This window comes from Saimiri boliviensis, chromosome 5 (assembly GCF_048565385.1).
Source record: "Saimiri boliviensis isolate mSaiBol1 chromosome 5, mSaiBol1.pri, whole genome shotgun sequence".
NCBI lineage: Eukaryota > Metazoa > Chordata > Mammalia > Primates > Cebidae > Saimiri > Saimiri boliviensis.
Genome location: NC_133453.1, coordinates 94,729,976 through 94,750,745, shown reverse-complemented (window position 1 = coordinate 94,750,745; position 20,770 = coordinate 94,729,976). Strand labels below are relative to the sequence as shown.

The 20,770-nt window shown below is 36.1% G+C and overlaps 1 protein-coding gene across 10 annotated transcripts in view; it reads right to left on the bottom strand.

The window, feature by feature from the left end:
- Positions 1 to 20,770, bottom strand: part of GTDC1 (glycosyltransferase like domain containing 1) — a 424,620-nt gene that overhangs the window by 286,226 nt on the left and 117,624 nt on the right. For all 10 annotated transcript variants that reach the window (XR_012517769.1, XR_012517768.1, XR_012517770.1 and 7 more), the window contains exons 3-4: positions 11,581 to 11,645; positions 8,686 to 8,887 (exon numbers count right to left, since the gene is read on the bottom strand). Coding sequence is in view for 3 of the 10 variants with exons in the window: in XM_074399728.1 (XP_074255829.1) it covers positions 8,686 to 8,864 (179 nt within the window). In the remaining 7 variants the exon portion in view is untranslated. The remainder of the gene's footprint in view (positions 1 to 8,685; positions 8,888 to 11,580; positions 11,646 to 20,770) is intronic.

Below are 20,770 nucleotides of genomic sequence, written 5' to 3'. Positions count from 1 at the left end.
TAATTGAGTTTCTATCACACAAAAGAATCCAGAGTAATACAGCCTTCAAATGCTGCCCATCACCTATAGTAAAAGCTCTACAAATTCTTAATCTTCAATTTAAGAATGCATATGAACTAGAAAAAATCTGCCTATCACCCAACCTGATCTCCCATAACTACTCCTAACTCAGAATATGTTCATGCAAAATCAAGCTTTTAAAGTCTCCAAACATTTCCCTATTTTTCCTGTGGACTTTTGTTCACAATACTTCCTTTTCCTACAGTGCTTTTCCATTTCTTCTCTATTTATCAAAATCTCTAACATCCCTTTAGATCTATGTCAGAATTTGCAAGAATTAAACCCACTTCTCTGTACTTCTTTAATGAATACTGCCCTCACTGTCTGAGTATTCTGCACTAATATCATGAGTATATGGTATACATGTCCTATGTCCTGTAGAGAGAGATAGCTAACACGGCAGTCAAATGCCTTCTCTTTGAAAAGGCAAATAATCATGAAGGGCTGAGGCTGATAAAGGAAATCTGAACAAATAAGAAATCACGTAACAGTGACTCTGAAGACAGAAGCACTGTTACACTTACTCCCCAAAAATCTCTAACTCTAAAAATAAAGTTTTATATATATATATTTTAATTCAAGAAAATGTACAAATAAGCCTAAGAAAAGCTAAATGAAGTTAAATGAAGCAGTGAATGAGATGAGCAAGTTGAATGATAGAAACATTTGTCCTTCATGTTAGAATTCCTTAAATCTTGATCCTGATGTTAATTATTTGTTCATGACATCATTAAAACTTAGGAACAGATAAAACCACAATTTACAAATGAAAAAAATATATTATTATTAAATATTCTAAGGTTAATACTAATACTCTAAAGTGATTTTTTTCAGGGCAAATAATTAATGGCAGAGCTGAGATTAAAACCCAGGACTGCTGAGTCTCCTAATGTAGTACACTGTTTCTTTCAAACACAAGTGATTATTATTCTTTTGGTAAACTCTTTAATTTATATATACAATTTAAAATATTTTATTATAGATGCATTTTTTCAGGCAGATTCTAAGCCAGGGGTTATAAACACAAAGGCCTAAACGGGCCAGTTAAGTAAAATAAATGTGAAAAGTAGCCTTGTATAAAACAATGGTGACTAGTAGTATTCGTGACCAAAATGAAGAATATCTGTCTAAAAGCATTAATTTTTTAAAAATATTTAAATAATTACAGTGTCCAAGCAAAATACCTCTTTGGGCCAAATTCTAATCTGCCATTTATTCTGAAAGTGTCTGCTCCATAAATTTAAAAGTCATTGTTCATGGGTGGCCACTGTCAAAACTAAAAAGCCTTAAAATACAATCACATGAAATTTACAAATATCACAGGCATATTCTAGATCAGAGGTATCTAATCTTTTGCTCAGCCACGTTGGAAAAAGAATCATCTTGGGCCACATATAAAATACACGAACACCAACAATAGCTGATTAGCTTGGAAAAAAAAAATCTCATAATGTTTTTAGAAAGTTAGATAGTTTAAGAATTTGTGTTGGGCTACATTCAAAGCTGTCCTGGACCACAGGCTGAACAAGCTTATTCTAGACTAATGTTTCCTGAACTAAGAAACTTTTTTTCTGGAAACACTTTTATACAAGGGAAATTACAGAAAATTATATTTTCTTTTGCCAAAATTTACATAATAGATAATGGCTGCTTTCATAGTCTGATTAATATAAACCATGAAAGTGAAAAAATTTATATGGAATTCTTTAGCTTAATCCAGTAAAACTGAGTAACACAGGGCCTTCAGTGATGAGTTTCTGTTTCTATGTAGAAGAGATGACATCTTTAGACAGAGGATACTGGTAGTGCCCATAGTAGGAAAAACATAAGTAAATTAACAAAGCAAATGGCAGCCATATTTTTCAAACCCTAAAAATCATTCCTTCGACCATATTTTGTAAGCAGCTACTATCTGCTAGGTAGCATACTTGGTACTGGGGATAAAATGATAAACAAGAAAGCTATGACCCTTGTCATCATAAAGTTTAGAATAAAATGGGGAGAAAAATATCAAGCAAACAAAATTATTACACGTTATATAGAATGTTATTACAGAGGGAGAAAAGAGTGCTAAAATAGAGGGCTCATTTTAGATTGGGTGCTCCGTAAAAGTCTATCTGAAATGATGAAACTTTTAGCTGAGGCTTGAGAAAGCTATGAAGAAAAAGGGGTGTGGGTTGGGGGCATGAGTAAGTATTGCCAGCAAAGGGGCCAGCAAGCAGTAATAGGACTTGAGGCAAGAAAAAGCTTGATATTTCAGAGTGAGTAAACAAGGCCAGAGCTGCTACAGCACATTAATGAGAAGACAGGGTAGAGATGAAGTTGCAGAGGCAGACCAGTGCCCTAGTCACAGAGACCACAGCAACCTGCGCATACTCTGGATTTTACACATGCAATAAGAAATCACGGATGGTTTTCAATCAGGGATTATTTAATCAAGATGACAAGTATCAGCAAATAGGTATAGGCACTAAGTTTTCTTTCAATCAACAAAGGGTTCACTAAGTGCTTGCTGTGTGCTAGCACCATATGTCCATGTTTGTCAAGTTTGACTTTATATCACCAGTACTGACATAGGCACTGGCTCTTAACATAAAAGCTCTTAATGAATACTAACGAAGGAAAATAATAATGGAAACAAGCTTAGAAAAGAACCAAAAGATAACCAGTCTGGAGGTATTTTTACCAAACTATCCCACCCCCCAATGCTGTCTCAACTACACATACTCAACTAGGAATTTCACCTAAAGAAGGCGAGTGTTACATTTTTATTATCAGTATGAGATGGTGAACAAAGAAAAACATAGGAGAGACTTTAGGAAAAATTCACTGAAATGCAGACTTATGTTCTTTAGAAAGATAAAAGGAAGAAATGAATATGACTGCTTTCAGCAGCAGTAGCTGCGACTCGGCCCCCGCTTTCCCCTTGCAGTGATTTTTCTGGACTGGTCGCTCAGAAGACCAGCAGGTCCATTGTGTGAAGAAACACCAGGGCCTGAACAATGAAAGAGTATAAACAAAGGAAAGATGAACAATAATCAGGCATTAATGGAAAGAACAATGTGCCCAAAGGAGGGTAGCTGACCAAATGTGACCCCAAGAAAATAAGAAGGCATGAAAGCTGCCTAAAAAAAAAAGATAAGGAAAGGAAAGGGCAACAGAGTATCTGTATCTTAGTTTTAGAGGCCCCATGTACAGAAAATCAGAGACAGTAACAAAAGGAAACATTGACTAAGGTCTTAATAAAAGCATAAAATCTTTCTCAAATAAACAAATAAATGTTGGAGATGAAGGCAGAATTAAATACATCTTTCATTTTTCTAATTTTTTTTCCTGTCATATGAAGACTAACCATGAAGACACTCAACACTTAAAAACAATTAGATAAGAAGTACTCTAAAATCAGACTAATAGTCTCAATTATCATGTTAAAAATAAGCACATTACTTATAAAAGCAAAACTGTGAAGGGTCTTATTCTAGTTAAAGCTCTTTTATATAGTATATTTTGCATCCATTTGGGGATGAGGTTTTTTCCCCCTTTTTCCATTCCATTCATTAAAAACAATGATTTTCTCCCCTCTGTAAAAGTGTAATAAACATCCAGTTTGTCTTTTAAAATACAGTTGTCAAACTTTAGAGGGTACATATACAGGAGATTTATCCTAGAGGTCTTTAAGGTACCGAGTCTGTTAGGAATAATGTCTTGTATCCACATGAACTGTTACCCAGGGAGCCATATGGAACCTTACATGTAATACTTTATTTTTTTAAATAAGCTAGAAAGGATATTAAAAGTATCTACTTAAAGTTGCACTGCAGTGCTTGACTCCTGGGATGCAGTGGTTTCACAGTGCATGCTACTAACTACACAAACACTTTTGAATTGGCAACCTGCGGTAAGAATAAACTACAAACTCCTTATCAAGAAAACTTTTTCCCCTTTCTACTAGAATATTTTCATCTTGAGAACACTGACAAAGGAACACAAAGAAACATGGAAAAGATGAAGCCCAGAAACCATCCTTTAGGGACAATGACAACAGGTTTAAGTTCTAGTTTTACAAAGAAGAATGTGTGTCTGTGTGTGTGTGGGGGGGGGTCTGTGTGTGTGTTTGTGTGCATGTATGTGCATATGAGAAACAGAAGGAGTGGAAGAGAGGAAAGAGAAAGAAAGAGGCAGAGACTGATCAAATGGTTGGTTATTTGGTTTGCAGGATTATCCTATTTCAGTAGATTTGTGGTCAGCTACACTTTCAACATAAAGTCAACATGCCTAAATTAAACAATACTGTCAATCAGAGGAGATTTTAGTGAGATGAAATACTGTGGAAGAAGCCCTAAGTGTCATACAAGTCTGGAACTAGGCCGCTGTGTGTGCTAGCTACACAGAAGAGCAAGATTGGTACAAAAACAAACCAGAAAACCCCAAAACAAGGCAGCATAGGATAGCAAAGCTGGTAGGCTAAGTGATAGGAAAGCTCTGGGCCAATTCTCCTTAAATGGAGCGGTCACATACTGGAGAGATTATGAGATGCTACACTGTACCTAATGGCAAAATTATCTATACAGTGTCAAAACATCATCCAAACCCCAAGAAGTGCACACAGCTAGTAATAATATAAGGCTAGTGAGCTGGGCAGTAATGGAATGCTGTACCTAGCCAAGTTCGTAAAACAAGTAGAAAACTTCACGGTACACCAGTTTAAGGATAAGTTCAGAATGGCAGGTACTGAGCATCATAAACAGAGACTGTTATCAGTGTGTTCATGAGTCTACCCTATGAAAAAAGAAAGTATCCCATGTGGTTCCTTATGTAGTTCATGTGTTCATGAGTCTACCCTATGAGAAAAGAAAGTATCCCATGTAGTTTCCTTGAGGAAAAGCCTCAAAAGAGGAAAATTCAAATGACCTGTGACTTCTGAGGATTAAGAGAACATCACAGATTCACAGAGCCAGAAAAGCACCTAGTATCTGGCCCTCCAACCTCCAAAAACAATCAAGAACTGTAATACATCTCAAGGCTGGGAGAAGTATCATACCCACTTCTAACAGTAAAATATAATAATATATATTTTAATCAAGAGATACTTAGGTTTAATTTAATTAAATAATTTACCATGCTTTAACTGGAACTAAGACAGAATAGTTGTTAAGACAACAGGCTTAAGAAGAACGAATAGTATATAGTCTTTGCAAGTGGCCAGATTTGAACTCAAATCACATACCCACCACTAATCCAGGTACTGTGCAGCCCTCCATCAGCCATTTATGGCAATCCAGGGGTTCTGTCCTCATGCTTGTACTTCATGGTTGCAGATACCACAACCAGCCAAATGTAAGAATGGGGAGTTGGCCTTCTTCTTTTATAAGTAAAATTTAAAAACCACTTTGCTGGAAGAACTCCCAGAAGTCATCCACTTAACTCTAATTTGCCACAACTTGGAGACTGATCAACCCAAGATGCAAAGAAAGTAGGGAAAATTTGGCAAAAGAGAATGGGATCATCCTAACTAATTTAAGTCAATGTTGCTTCACTCCCAAGGGCAGGTACTTAGCCATCCCAAAGAAAATTGTGATTCTGTTAACAAGGAAGAAGGGCTGTTAACTGGGCAAAGATCAGTATCTGTCACAATACCTCAGATGAAACAAAAAATACAATTGTAAGCATCTGAGGGTGAAAAAATGATTTTTAAATAACAGAGACTCTTTCAGTTCAGTAAAGATATTGCAGAAAGAAAAATGAATAAAATACTCTCGATACCTAGTCTAAGGTACAGTCTAAGAAAGTAGAAGTGCTTCATCCTGGAACAAATGACTAACATTTCATAAAACAAAATTTAATGCTTTCCCCCAAGTCCCATATTCAAAACCTTTTTCTGTATCTAATGAAGTTTCTAAGGCAAAGCTATAATATAACCTAAGAATAACAAGTATTGACTACTTTTGACAAAATAACTTGTTGAGCTACTGTAATCTATAATAAAACTAAACAGCTCTAACATGAATCATGATATTTCAGTTGTCAAGATAAAGCAGAATCAAACTGACTAATTAGGCTGAAGCATTTATTCTTTCAATAATAAAATACTTTTCAGATACTACGTTTATAACAGCAAAAACTACATGTTCAGAAGGTGAGAAAAACAGCGTATGTTTCAAGGTCTTTCTCATCAAACACTCCTATTTGTTCAGAGTATTTTGCATAGTAGGCAATATTGGTGCCTAATCATTTTACCTTTGAGTTTTGATGATTTCACATACCAAATATACAAGAAGAGTAATAACTGGAAAGCAAAATTTTTTCATACCTTTAAAAATTTCCACAGAGCTCAGACTTACTTGGTGTAACAAAAGGTTACTCTCACACTTCGATCTAGGATTGAATGTGCGTATTTGTTAACTTAGTATCCAAATGTTCATACTACCTCAGTTTTTCTAAAATATTCAAAAAAATTATTTAGCAAAGAGCAGATAAGTTATCACAGGTCAAATATAACTATAAGTTAAACTTGTAAGGTATACCTTTGGGTTAAAGACCGATTAGATTAGTATAGTTAACTGCAAAGGCTAAATGGCAGACCTTGAAAGATGACAGATACCATTGTTAGGCAGTGGAGGTTATGGCTACCAGAGAGTAAGGCTTTACACCACGATATTTAGATATCCACCTCTCAGATAAGATTGCTTCAAAGACCACAGTAACACTTAACACTCAAATGCTGCAGGCTTCTAAGGAAGTAGGGAAGCCATAGGCACAGAAGTGTTTGCACGCTATCCACACACATATATTTGTGATACAATAATGTAATTCCGAAAAAACCGCATAATCAAAATGAAATCAAACAATAGACAAAGAAATGTCTCATTTTAATGTTCAAACCACTGTAGAAATTTATTATATTGAATGGTACTGTTAAGTAAAAAACTGCCATAAAGTCAACTGGATTACTTGACCTTAAGTAATATAATATAATTGGTGCTGCAAAAACACAATTAAATGGGATGTGAAAGCAACCATAAATAGTCATATTTTAACACAGCAACAGTCTTATCGTTGCCTTTACAACTTTTATATAAACATGTTCATTGAAATTTCTCACACTATTAGTGAATCAACAATATTCACTTAGCAATATCAGAATATAAAACATTAAATTATGTAAAGAAGGATACACTTTAGATTTGAAAAAAATACAAAATTCAGAACATGCACTAGAACAACATTTTACCTTTTAAATCCTAAGCCATGTAACTGGAACGTTCACTGCTATTCTATCTGACACTGCATTCTCAGTGACGATACTTGGTTTTCATACACAAAATGGGTAACTCTCCAAATCCCACAAGTTCCTACTAAGAACAGCAACCTACATTTAAGTCACAAGCTGCCATGTCTCCTGGGGCTGGTCCACTTTAGAGGCAGCAGATGGGCAGAGGTACTGGAGGTAAAGTGGGCACTGCAGCTTCCAACATGCCCTTCCTCTAAGAACCTATCTGCTCTAACTCCATTCATTATCAGCCCAGCATTTTTCATGCCTGCCCAGACTAATGCAGTCTATACACAGGGGCCCACAATGGTAAGAACATTAGATATGTTAACCACTACAGGATAGTCTTCCACTATTTAACCATCAGGAGAACACATAGGAATACATACAAATAGAGAATAAGAAGGAAGAGATGTTCAGGGGGATGTCACCCTACCTGTCCCCTCAGTAAAAATATAATGAGTATTTACTTCCATTTCAGTGTGTCTCGTAAGACTCTTTTTTTTTTTAAACTTTACTATTATTATTATTATTAGAGATGGGGGGTTCTCACTCTACTGCCCAGGCTGGAGTACAGTGGCACGATCCTGGCTTACTGCAACCTTGAACTCCTGGGCTCAAGCAATCCTCCCATCTCAGCCTCCTGAGTAACTGAGACCAGAGGCACATGCCGCCATGCCCAGCTCATGAGACTCTTTCTAATACTTCCTCCTTGTTCCTACTTCCTAACAAATCAGAATTCAGAATCGAGTTCTGAATAATAAATACTTTTCAAACTTACTCATCCTCAAGAATAAGTCAAAGGTTACCAACTCTATAAAGCCATCTCCAGTTTATCACAGTCCAAATCAACTTCTCCATCTTTCATCTCTCATTGCACTTGCCTATGTCTATCTCAGTAGACTTTAAAGCCTCGGGAATATCCACCTTTCAACTCTGATTCCTAGTACAGAGCAGATACGATGAACCAAACTAAAACAGTATACTCAATAAAAAAGGCATTTAGAGGTGTTTTTATGAACACCTCACCCCCAAAAAAACCCAATGGGCCCAAGAGCTACTCTTCTCTCAGGCCACAAATTGTTACCCATACCCACACCAACGTATATAATGAAATCACAAGACAAGAAGAAAAAATATATGGTTGGTTCGAAATGAAGCTCCTTTCCTAGTGACCAGGTGTCCTTAGAGGATGAGTGTACTCTACTGCTCTGCCTTCTTTAAAGAAGTATCTACTGTACTCATAATAACCAATTCCATAGTTGGAGAAATTCTTAAAGATGCTGATAGAGAAGCAACATCCTCATAAAAGGTAGTTTTTTTAAAGCTGCAAATGCAGCCTGAGCTCTAATTACCTGTAATGCTCACTGATGGGAATGTTCTGAGAGAAGTATAAAGCAGATGTTCGAGCTCTCCAATGCCATTTCTTTGCAGGAAGGGTATAAAGGACACAGTCTCCTAACTCTTCTTGTAGAAGATCCACCAGCTGTTTATGGGACCCTCCATAGAATGCTTCAATGATGAGAATACTCATTGGCCCATTCAAACCTTCAGATCCTAGATAACAACCAAAAAATGTTTTTTTTTTTTTTCCATTATATACATGTATAAAATTGTAATAAAAATAAGTTCAAATTTTATACTCAGAAAATACAAATAATTTAGCAGTTATTTTTAATAGGCTTATCCCATTATTTTAAAGAGTATATCACACTTAAAGTTTTATATCATTTGTGTTAAGAAGAAGAAATAAAGGTGTCTTTATTTTTCTGATTTGTTTTCCTGATGTCCTAAGATTATTTCCACTATGACTCTTAGTTTTTTTCTTCAACACCAGAAAGCTGAAAGCCCTCACCTGCTGTGAACACTCACTTCCTGGTCTGTTCGGCTATAAGCCTGACTCAGTAATCTCAGAAACCACTTGACTTAGAGCTCTAGTCTTAGACTGTCACTGAACTCATCTTCTAATGATGACTTCCACTTCAAGAGCCCTTCATTTATAAGGCCCTTTCTGGTTCAGAAACTCTGATTCTGTAACTCCTGTATTACTCCATCTTTAAATTCACCAGATATAACTGTCCCTAATGGATACATATTTAAAAAGACAGTGTATCAACCATATACAAATCTCTATTTTCCGGTGTTAAAAATTTTAGGATACAATTTCTTGAGACACTACGCATACTTTGATCATTTCCCCAAACTTATCAATGTATCATTCCCAAAGCAACACTGAAACAGTGTGGTAAAGTTGTATGTGTGTGAACTAACAAGGTTTCTAGAACCTTCCTTTAGACAAGTGACCTATTAAGAGGGATAAAGTAGCAATAATGAGGTTATTAAAGACATGATAAAATTTCAACACAGAGAATTGGCTATCAAGCAATTTTTCATTTTACTATAATTTTTGTTAATGGGCTCAGTGAAATAAAAAGATATCTATGAACATAAAATCTCTCATATGCATTTCAAACTATATGTTATTTCCTGTAAGACATAGGGGGAACACCTCACTACATGCATAAATGCTATATTGCTTAAGAAATATTCCAGATGTTTGAATTTTCCTTTATGACTTAAGTAAATATCATTCACTAAATAGCGTATTCCTTTTCTTAGTAATGTTGTTCCACAAAATTATTAGTCTCAATGACTCATCATGTTCTTCACTAATGAAACTACACTTCACTTTGTTGAAAGTAATGGCTACTTAAATTGCATTTCAAAGCAAAAAGGCTTCTTTTTGATGTCTAAATTTTCCAAAGAGCAATTGGGAGGATGGAGGAATATATCTATATATTATGGGGGGGAGGGGCTGTGTGTGTGTATTTCATTTATATGCAAAATCAGAAGCAGTGGACCTCAGGTGGAAAAGGCATGAATGCTAGGATCAGGGACATACATGTCTGAACCTCAGCTCTGTCACTTCCAAGCTGTATGACCTTGAACAAGTACCTAACTTTGTAGGACTCAGTCTCATCTTCTCCAAAATGGAGACAACAGTACTAACCTCAGAGTGTGTTGTTAAGATAAAATGAGAAAATGCATGTGAAGCATAGTAGATTGCAAACAGTAAGAAGGTATTTAGCCCATCCCATCATTAATATAAAGCACTCTCCTTAAGGAGAAAGAATCTCTTCAAATTTTCTGCCATTTTAAAATCAGTAATTTTCAATCATGGTCCCCTACCCAAAAGGAATAGATGAAAAAGGTGGATATACAAATGCATTTGAAATTGCAGTGGGTGTTTACACATCCCATGTCAGCGGCTTGCATTTTAAACATGAATTTGAGAGCCCTGCAGGTTTTGTGGGTAAGAGGTGAGCTCAAAGGCTGAGCCATGCAGAGTTCATGGTCCACTGGAGACTTCTGCTCTAATAAGGTAGTGTTCAATAAGTTAACAGACACCCTCTAGGTTCAACAAAGTGGTAGCCATTAATCCTTCAAATGATGGAAATTTCTAGAAAGTAACTGAAAGAACAATAAAAGGTAATTTTGAAAATTATACCAAAGGTTTCAAGAAAGAATATACAGTTTAACATTAATTTGCTTACTTCACCACATCGCAGATATCTACTATCTTGCTTTATTTCCTCTGACCTACTCACACTAAGGTGTATTAAACATATGCCCTGTATGTACTTAAAAGGTTTCTAAAAGGGTCTTGTAAATACGACCTATTTCCCCAAGTGATGAAATGTGCTACAAACCACTCTAAAGAATATTTCACTCATCTAACCTCAAAGAAAGCAGTATCAATACTGGAAAAGAAAACTGCTTTCTGATTCTTCATCATCTTATCCTTTTCCAAGATTAATGTAAAGTACATATCATGACATATTGTACAGACATTTCTGATGGGTCTGGTTCATAAGTTATCTGCAAATTATCAGCCACTGTGGAGGCAGTACATGTAGGTGCTGCTACAGAGTCAAGACGCTCAGTAGGCAGAACTGAACTAAGCATGTGGGAGGCTGAAAAATAGAAAAGGGGAAAAAAGATTATAGCTACAATAGATTTCCACCCCTTTGACAGCTCAGTAAGAAGGGTGAAATGTACAGGTTTCAACTAGTGTTTACGTGAGCATTTTTTCTGGTGGCCAACGGGTGTGCCTGCATTTTGGTTGTTTTTCTAGGGAAAATAACTATGTCCTACCATCTCTGAAAACTATACTTAGTGGCTTTGATTCATGGAAATTTGTTCTGCTTGTTTTGTGGAGACAGACATATCCTGGCAGTTCCCCCACTTACTTCTATTGCAACTTTTGCAGCAAGATGAAAATGTGTTCTTCCCTATGGTCTTCTTGAAGTACAACCTGGAAGAAAAATGATTCCCATTAGATACATGTAAAAGGGGGGAAGCTGATTTTTAAATATATGATTCAAACCAAATGACATATAGCACTTCAAAGAACACTTCAAATATTCTGGCTGTGTTTGAGTTTTGTTTTAGAAAAATGCTTGAAACAAGCATGAGGTTGAACAAAGAAAAAAAAGAACCTACTTCACTGCTATGGTGGAATTTGCTAAAATATAAAGGGAATACACTATTTGCCCATTTCAGCAATAGTCAGAAAAATCTGCAAGTGGTCACTTTGATACACAGATGTTCACAAGCATGTAGGGTGAATACAGACATTTTTGCACCACTAGCAAAGGCTACTAAGGAGTACTTGGAAGCAGCAGTAATCAGGCCTCACTATTCAAAGTGCTAACTCCAAAGCAAGAACAGGGTTTCCTTTATAGGAGGAGGCTATGGCCAGGTGTTTGCCAGAAGATGGTAGAGAGCCAAATGTCTTCTGTTGGTGCCTCAGTTTATGAATCTGTTAAAGCATTGTCACAAATACCACAAGAGACCTGAAATTATGAAACATTTAAACTGATTAAGAATACAAAAATTAGGCTGGGCACAGTGACTCACGCCTGTAATCCCAGAACTCTGGGAGGCCCAGATGGGTGGATCACCGGAGGTCAGGAGTTCAAAATCAGGCTGGCCAACACAGTGAAACCCCATCTCTACGAAAAATACAAAATTAGCCAGGCATGATGGTGCATGCCTGTAATCCTAGCTACTTGGGAAGCTGAAGAAGGAGAATCACTTGAACCTGGGAGGCAGAGGTTGCCGTGAGCCGAGATGGCGCCATTGCACTCCACCCTGAGCAACAAGAGGAAAACTGCATCTCAAAACAACAACAATAACAAAAGAATACCAGAATTAGGGGTGTGGCACTTTAAAAGGAAGAAACAACAAAAACCTAGGTTGGAAAATAAATACCACCCAGAAAACCCATGTCCTTTTTGCATGGCACTCATAATGTTCTTATACAACATTAAGAAAAGAGTAAATATGGCAGCTCCATGCTTGCTCCCTAAAAGAGCATATATCAGATAAATTTTTATCGATTTTTAAGTTTTTCTGCTTAAACAAGCTTCAGTGAAAGAAAAACTCACTTCTTCAGCACAGTTTATTCCCCAATGACACCAGATGAATGAAAACCTAGTATACTACTAAAGCTTTATGAAAGTTTAATTCATTATCAATACTATGATTTAATGATATATGGTTAAATGCTAAACATCAAATTTGGAAATATAAAATTTGTCAAAGTGATAGCTGTTACACAGAAATTTTATATCATTTCAAATTCTATTTAAGATCAAGAGAGGTCAAAATGATCTATTTAAGAATTGTCTACCATTTTAAAAAGTATATTTATAATTGAAAGGGGATACAACATGAAAATATCAATAGTATTTCAAACATTTTGACCAAAATGAAAAATCACCATTAGCATCATCCCAACTAAAAACTAACAATGCACTGATAAGATCACAGAGAACAAAAGTAGCCTGAAACCAACGCTGTGAATATTTTTAAATTTTTATCAGAATTTTTTGTCACTGTACCTGCATTTATTTTAAGCTTGACCCAATTTCTTTATTCCCTAAGCTATGATCATTTTCAAGGTGAACTACATTTTGTCTACCTCCTTTAGCACTTAGAACTGCTGTGGTAGTTGAAATGCTTTTAACAGTATAGATATTAAAAATCTGCAATATGCCATTGATTTACTGAAAAGTATATGCTAAATATAAATACATCATGTCAATTTAAAAAAATAAATAAATTTTAGTCACATTGAAACCCCTAATTAGCCTTCATATCTGACGTCAACTTTGTTACCTATAATATTCAACTCATTTTCCAACCGAAGACCCAGTAATAATTTTAAATCAGAGGAATTGTTGTATTAATATATTCCACAGACACCTGTTATTGGTTAGTTGTAGGAAGGTACAGTTTCAGTGATGATGCTTTTAACGGTTTTAATCCCACACACATGAGAAATTGATTCCACAAGCTAATCCACATATATACCTTAAAACTTCAATTGTTGAAAATACAGTTTTGATTTACCTATATGTAATATTTGGAAACTTAATCTTGTTAAAGCAAAAAATAGTGGGCTTAAACACTAAACGACTTAAGTTGGGGAAAGTGAAACTTGAGTAGTATTTCTCAGTAGGTCATCAGAACTTTACCTGGTATTTTCTTACTGACCCTTTCTCTCCCTTCCCTTCTGCACCTCCACCCACCAACACACCCAGGTTCTATTTAAAAAGCAACCAATAATACAGCAGAGTAAAATAGGGCAGTGCTGAGAAAAGTTAGTATTACCTTCCGGCCCACTCGCTTATTTTAATGATTCATCACGGAAACCCCAGTTGTTAAAATATACCTGAAATCTCATTAAATAGTAAAAATAAGCAGCATTGAAAAGTTCTCTGCTTTAAAACATGTCACCAGTGATTCCCCTAACCAAATCTATTAAGAGTGAGTGTGAAGTAAAAATACATTTTTCAAAAAAACTTTCCTCAAAGTAATGTACTACAATCAACTATCACATTGGGGAAAAAAGAGACAAGATAAACAGATTCTATTAAAAAGTTATTTTTTTTAATTCTTCTATAAAAATCAGGCACAGCAAATTCATCTTAACCTCTAAAATCAGAATATAGCCTCTGAAAACTGAAATATAATCTGCTATTAAATGCATAGCAATAATTTTACATACATAAAACTCTATGCACTGAAAATATTCTATATAAATTTAAACAAAGTTTGGCTAATAGGAATGAAGCATTAGTCTGAACCGCGAATAACACTTGATGGATAGTGATCATTATTCCATTATTTGGTAAGGGGACATACAGTCTAACATTTATGATAACTTGTATACTACCATATGTACCTAAATAGCAACATTTTGTTTTAATTCTGGGATCAAACTGACAAAGATGTGGTAAGCTAATAATGTATATCCCTTTCAATGTTATGGATATCCTAATCTCTTCAACTCTGATTTTCGTGTCATGTTGAAGAGACTAAGAACTGAAAATTCATGCATCAAAACCAAGATTTGGTAGGAAAACTTATACACCATACTTTCTGAGAAAATTTAAAGCTATTTTAAAATGTGCTTTTCCAATTACATGAGTTGCAATGTCTTTTTAAAAAATGCTCTTTGCAAAGTTAGCATCTTATATGTATTTGTGACTTTAATTTTCTCTGATAATATTTTCTTTTTTATTGGTTTAGAATTTTACTTTCTGCTTAAAAGTATCAGTCATGGCTGGGTGCAGTGGCTCATGCCTATAATCCTAGCAATTTGGGAGGCTGAGGTGGGAGGATGGCTTGAACCCAAGAGTTTCAGACCAGCCTGGGATGCTGTCAGACTCCATCTCTACAAAATATTTAAAAATTAGCTGACTGTGGGGGGTATGCACCCATTGTCCTAGCTTCTCCAGAGGCTGAGGCAGGAAAATCACTTGTGCCCAGGAGTTTGAGGTTAGTGAGCCATGATTGTGCTACTGTACTCCAGCTTGAATGACAGAGCAGGGTCCTGCATTTAAAAAATAAATAAATAAATAAAAGATACTTATTCCAAGACTTGAATTAATAAAGAGTCTTGGTTAAAACTCATAAGCATCAAATGCAAATTCAGCAAACAGTTACTGAGTACTTACCATGTACTAGGCACTATGACATCATGTACTTGTTTTCAAGTATGTACAACTTCCGCAAATAACTAGTAAGTATACAAGTTCAATATATTTTTGTGAGGTTGTGTTCCCCATTATATAGCAAAATTACAAGGTATTTGTTTGTATCAAAAGTTGAGTGGCTTAATTCCACAGACAAAATATTAAACCCCTTTCAATTTTCAAATGCTATTAATTCCATGAATAATTTCAAACTATAAAAGCAGCAATGAATTTGTTCTACTGATTGCTACAAATATTTTTAATTTCCCAGCATTCACAAACTTGGTGGCATATTTATGAAGAGGAAGTTTTACACCAGAAAATCATCTCACCACTCATTTAAAATATCTCATTATCCTTTTAACTAGGCCTCCATGCTACCACACAATCTTGTTTCCACCATGCCATTCTCCTTAAGCTAATCACAAATAATCTTTCCAAAATGGAAATCTGACCATAAAATGACAAACTCAAAAACCTTAAATCACCTAAGGAGAAAATCCAAGGCCCTACACATGGCAATTAAGACTCATTTCCTGGCCCCTTCTTTTTTCTTCACCAAAGCCACATTTGGCCTTCTCTCACTTCAATCCCACTTCCCCAGCTTCCCCAGCCTCTACTTTGCAGCAATACCAAACACCCACACTCCAGAGCTGTTTTACGCTCTTATGACTTCACACTTTTATCTCACCTCCATCGGCCTTTGCTCTCTGTTCACTTAATGAACTTTTGTTAAAATTTCTGCTCATGAATCACCATTTCTATGAAGCCTTTCCCTGAACTCCTCCTAAACATGACTTCCTTTATACTCTGTACAGTAGAATTATACTTGTTTCACTGCAGCCACATGTTCTGCTTCTCCATGGAGCTGTGAAAATCTGAAAAATGGATGCTGTGCCATTATTTTCCTGAAAGGTATCTCAGGACCTGACACATCGTAGACGAACTAGGTTTTGCTGGAGCTGAAGTGAAAATCGGGGACACAGGAAGTCACTTTCTTCTGCCTTTAAAGTAACACTGCTTTCACTTAACACAGATTCTAAGCAACAAGTTAGGCAGCACTGTACTTGATACTAATGATTTCCCATTATTCCTGAAGTCTAAACTAAATCAAGCAGCAAGTATATCTGGTCACATTTTATTATGTTCTCTTTGAAATACTGATGCCTTTTTATTGTTGACAGAAGCAGAATTTATGAGAAATAATTTTTTTCATATAGATATGTGTTTATTTTAAACTACCAATACAGCAGAAGTAATACTGATTAAAGAAATGGGAGAAACAGAATAAGCAATTGAATTCTAGGCCAAAGTGAGTTTTATGGCCTAAGAGAGTATTTGTAAATTTCATAAATTTTGAAAATCACCTGCAGTTTTTTATTCTGTTTGATCTATTATCATACTAGTTTAATTTGAGAAGTGGAAGTAAGATGAGAAGCCAATTCCCTCACCATCAATCCAGAGAGCCCATTCCACTTCTAGTAATTAGGCTTTTATTTAACAGAGAAGAAAAAAAGGCATTTTTAAATACTTTCTGCCAACAATTATTCTTTGTATAAAAGTTTGACAAGATGAATAATGTATTTCCTTCTCAAAGATGGCATTCCTCCAGAAGCCTTCCACCTTCTTGAAATGGACTGTACACCAGCTCAGTGGGAGGAAACTGGGCACCCTGACCCATTCGAATATGAATATCCAAATAGAGAAGTCAAGGTGTATTCAGAATAATAGGTGAAAAGAATGCTGACACCATTGTTCAACCACTTTTACTTACAGAATACAAAATATAAAAAATATCGACATCACAGAGTAGTGACAAAGCAAGACTAAAACCCAGGTCTTCTGACTCCATATTCACATCACATTCCACTATACGTCACTGCAGGCACAGGATACAACATGTAACAGAAACCTCCATTTTCTAGTCTTTTGAGTTTCAGGAGGAAATATATGTATTTAATAATTATTAATATATAAATGATGTATATAACGTGGCATATGTTTTATATATTTGTGGAATATAAATGTCACTATAAATTAATAAGTATATAATCACATACAATATGTAATAATGCCTCCTAGTTTGTAAAACCAAGGCATCAGTAATATAAGTAACTGAATATCATAGAGTAAAATATTTAAATTTTTGTTTTAATTTCTTATGATCCCTCCCAAAGTCCAATATAATCACCACTCCTCTGAAGATGTAACCCTTATTCTTTATCCCTCAGCTCTGAACAGTTGCCTTTTTGATAGAATAATAGGTCTTAAGAACTAGGACTGGAGAGAAAAAAAAACGATATTGAAGAGTCATATGCCAACAAAGGTTTGGAGTAGGTGAAGAAGTCAGCCACATAGCTATATTCATTTTAGCTCAAAATTTTACTACTGTTACCATCAAACAAAGTCAAGGTTCTCTTGACAAAACAATAGTAGTATTTCTTTATATTTACCACAAGTAGGATATATTTATACAAGTAAATATTTAATGTCAATATCTCTACTGGATATTCAGTTCCAAGGAAACACCTGACTAGGTCTGTTTTGTTACCATTGTATCTCCAGCACTCAGCAAACAGAAAGTGTTTAATAAATGTGTAAAGTTTCTTCCTAATTCATTCAAGAATTTTACTATTATCAGACATAAAAAATTATTTCTTCCTATCACTCATTACTATTTACTCTCATAGGCAGAATTTTATGTACAGATTGTACCACCATGTAAATATATTAGGTGGCATCCAATTCTATTAAAAATGTCACCCCTCAATCTAAGGAAAATTGTCTGCCCTGTTGAAGGATTTAGAAACTATGTTCCATGTCCTGGGAAAGCATCTTCCCCAACCTGACTGGAGTCTACAAGAATGTTTAATTCAAAAATAGTCATGTCTATTACCTGGAAGAAGTCCACTGGCTTAATCATTATACTGGCATTTTTTATTGGACAGAAACATTATCTTGCTACCCTAAACTGGCTTCTACGCCAACATTTAACTCAGACTGACTTTGTACAGGGTAATTATAAATATACACACCAAATGAGTTTAAAATAAGATGACTAACATTCTTAACTATACTGGTGCTAGTGAGTCTCACTCAAACATGTTTTAATAACTTAATCCATATTAACTACAAAAGTTATTGAGAAGTTTCCCTATCCAAGTAGGAGACACATATCACATTTTCAGTTATTTTTGAAACAGAAATAGCAGTGTTACTCTAACACACAAATATTCTAAATGTCCCATTTGAAATACAGCAACGCAAGCAAACATGGGTGGCATTCCCTTGATGAGTTGAAATAAATATCACTGAGTGTAAGGTTCTGGATTTAGTCACTTCTAATGAAAAATGAAAAGGCCATAATCTCACAATTCAATTTGACTTATCCATGAGGCAAAGCAACTAAAAAAAAAAAAAAAAAAAAAAAAAAAAAAAAAAAAAAAAAAAAAAGCAAAATCCTAGCATTGCAGGAGGTAAAAGAATATTAGGTAAACATCTGAGAGAAGAAAGAGGAATTTCCATAGGGGGCTAAAAGGCTAGTAACAGATCATCTTTAAATGTATTAATGTTAGACTCATTCGATATTTTTAATATTCACTTTATATCAGTGAAAATCACTTTGCAGTAACAGACCTTCTTTCTTTTTTTTTTGAGACGGAGTTTCGCTCGTTACCCAGGCTGGAGTGCAATGGCGCGATCTTGGCTCACCGCAACCTCTGCCTCCTGGGTTCAGGCAATTCTCCTGCCTCAACCTCCTGAGTAGCTGGGATTACAGGCACGCGCCACCATGCCCAGCTAATTTTTTGTATTTTTTTTTTAGTAGAGACGGGGTTTCACCATGTTGACCAGGATGGTCTCGATCTCTTGACCTCGTGATCCACCCGCCTCGGCCTCCCAAAGTGCCAGGATTACAGGCGTGATCCACCGCGCCCGGCTCTTTTCTTTTTTTTGAGATGGAGTTTGACTCTTGCTGCCCAGGCTGGAGTGCTATGCTGCACGGCACACTGCAACCTTTGCCTCAGATTCAAGCAATTCTTCTGCCTAGTCTCCCAAGTAGCTGGGATAGGAGGCACGCACCACCATGCCGTGTGTGTGTGTGTGTGTGTGTGTGTGTGTGTGTGCGCGCGCGCGCGCGCGCGTGCATGTGTGTGCGCGTGTTCATGTGCATTTTGTTTTCTGGGTTTTTTTTGTTTGTTTTTGAGACGGAGTCTCACTCCCTCTCCCAGGCTGGAGTGCAGTGGCACAATCTTGGGTCACTGCAACCTCCACCTCCCAAGTTCAAGCGATGCTCCTGCCTCTGCCTGAGTAGCTAGAACTACAGACGCATGCCACCATGCCTGGCTAATATTTTGTATTTTCAGTAGAGATGGGGTTTCACTGTGTTAGCCAGGATGGTCTCAATCTCCTGACCCGGTGAGCCGCCAGCCTTGGCCTCCCAAAGTGCTGGGATTACAGACGTGAGCCACCGAGCCTGGCCTAATTTTTGTATTTTAGTAGAGATGGGGTTTCACTATGTTGGCCAGGCTGATCTCGAACTCCTGACTTCAGGTGATCTACCCGCCTCAGCCTCCCAAAGTGCTGGGATTACAGGCATGAGCCACTGTTTCCAGCCTACAGTAAAAGACTTTTTAAATGGTGTTAATAAGTATGATATGAAGCCAGTATTAGAAGCTGTCCTTTAACATCCAAATCAACAAAAACAAGTTTTAAAGCTGTATCAGACTGGCTAGGCATGATGGTTCACGCCTGTAATCTCTTGGGAGGCCAAGGTAGGTGGACTGCTTAAGTCCAGGGAGACCATCCTGGGCAACATGACAAAATTCCATCTCTACAAAAATACAAATAATTAGCTGGATGTGGTGGTACATACCTGTTGTCCCAGCTACTTGGAATGCTGAGGTGGGAGGATCTCTTGAGCCAAGGAGGCAGAGGTTGAAGTGAGCTGAAATCACACCACTGCACTCAAGCCTGGGTGACAGAATGAGACCCTATCTCAGAAAAAATAAATTTAAAATAAAATAAAAGCTGTATCAATTAAAATATTGATATTGCTATCATCTCCAACATTCTACATGAATACAGAAATGTATTCAAAGTATTCATTAAAAGTACATTTTCTTCTATTTATTTATTGAAGGAGTTCTTTTTCTAGTCCCAATATATACTTTTAAAAATCTTCTGATATGCCAATAGTTTAAGACACGTGCTGACAGTTTAAAAAGGCAACACCAGAAAAACTGAACAGACTCTAGACATCTTTAATGCTAAATTTTTAAAAGCTCAGAAACCCAGTTTAGACCAGGTCTGAGTAAATCTGGGGCTAACAGATACAGTAATTAGAGCTGTGTCACTATTTTTAAATATCACAAGAGGCATATTATTAGCTACCCAC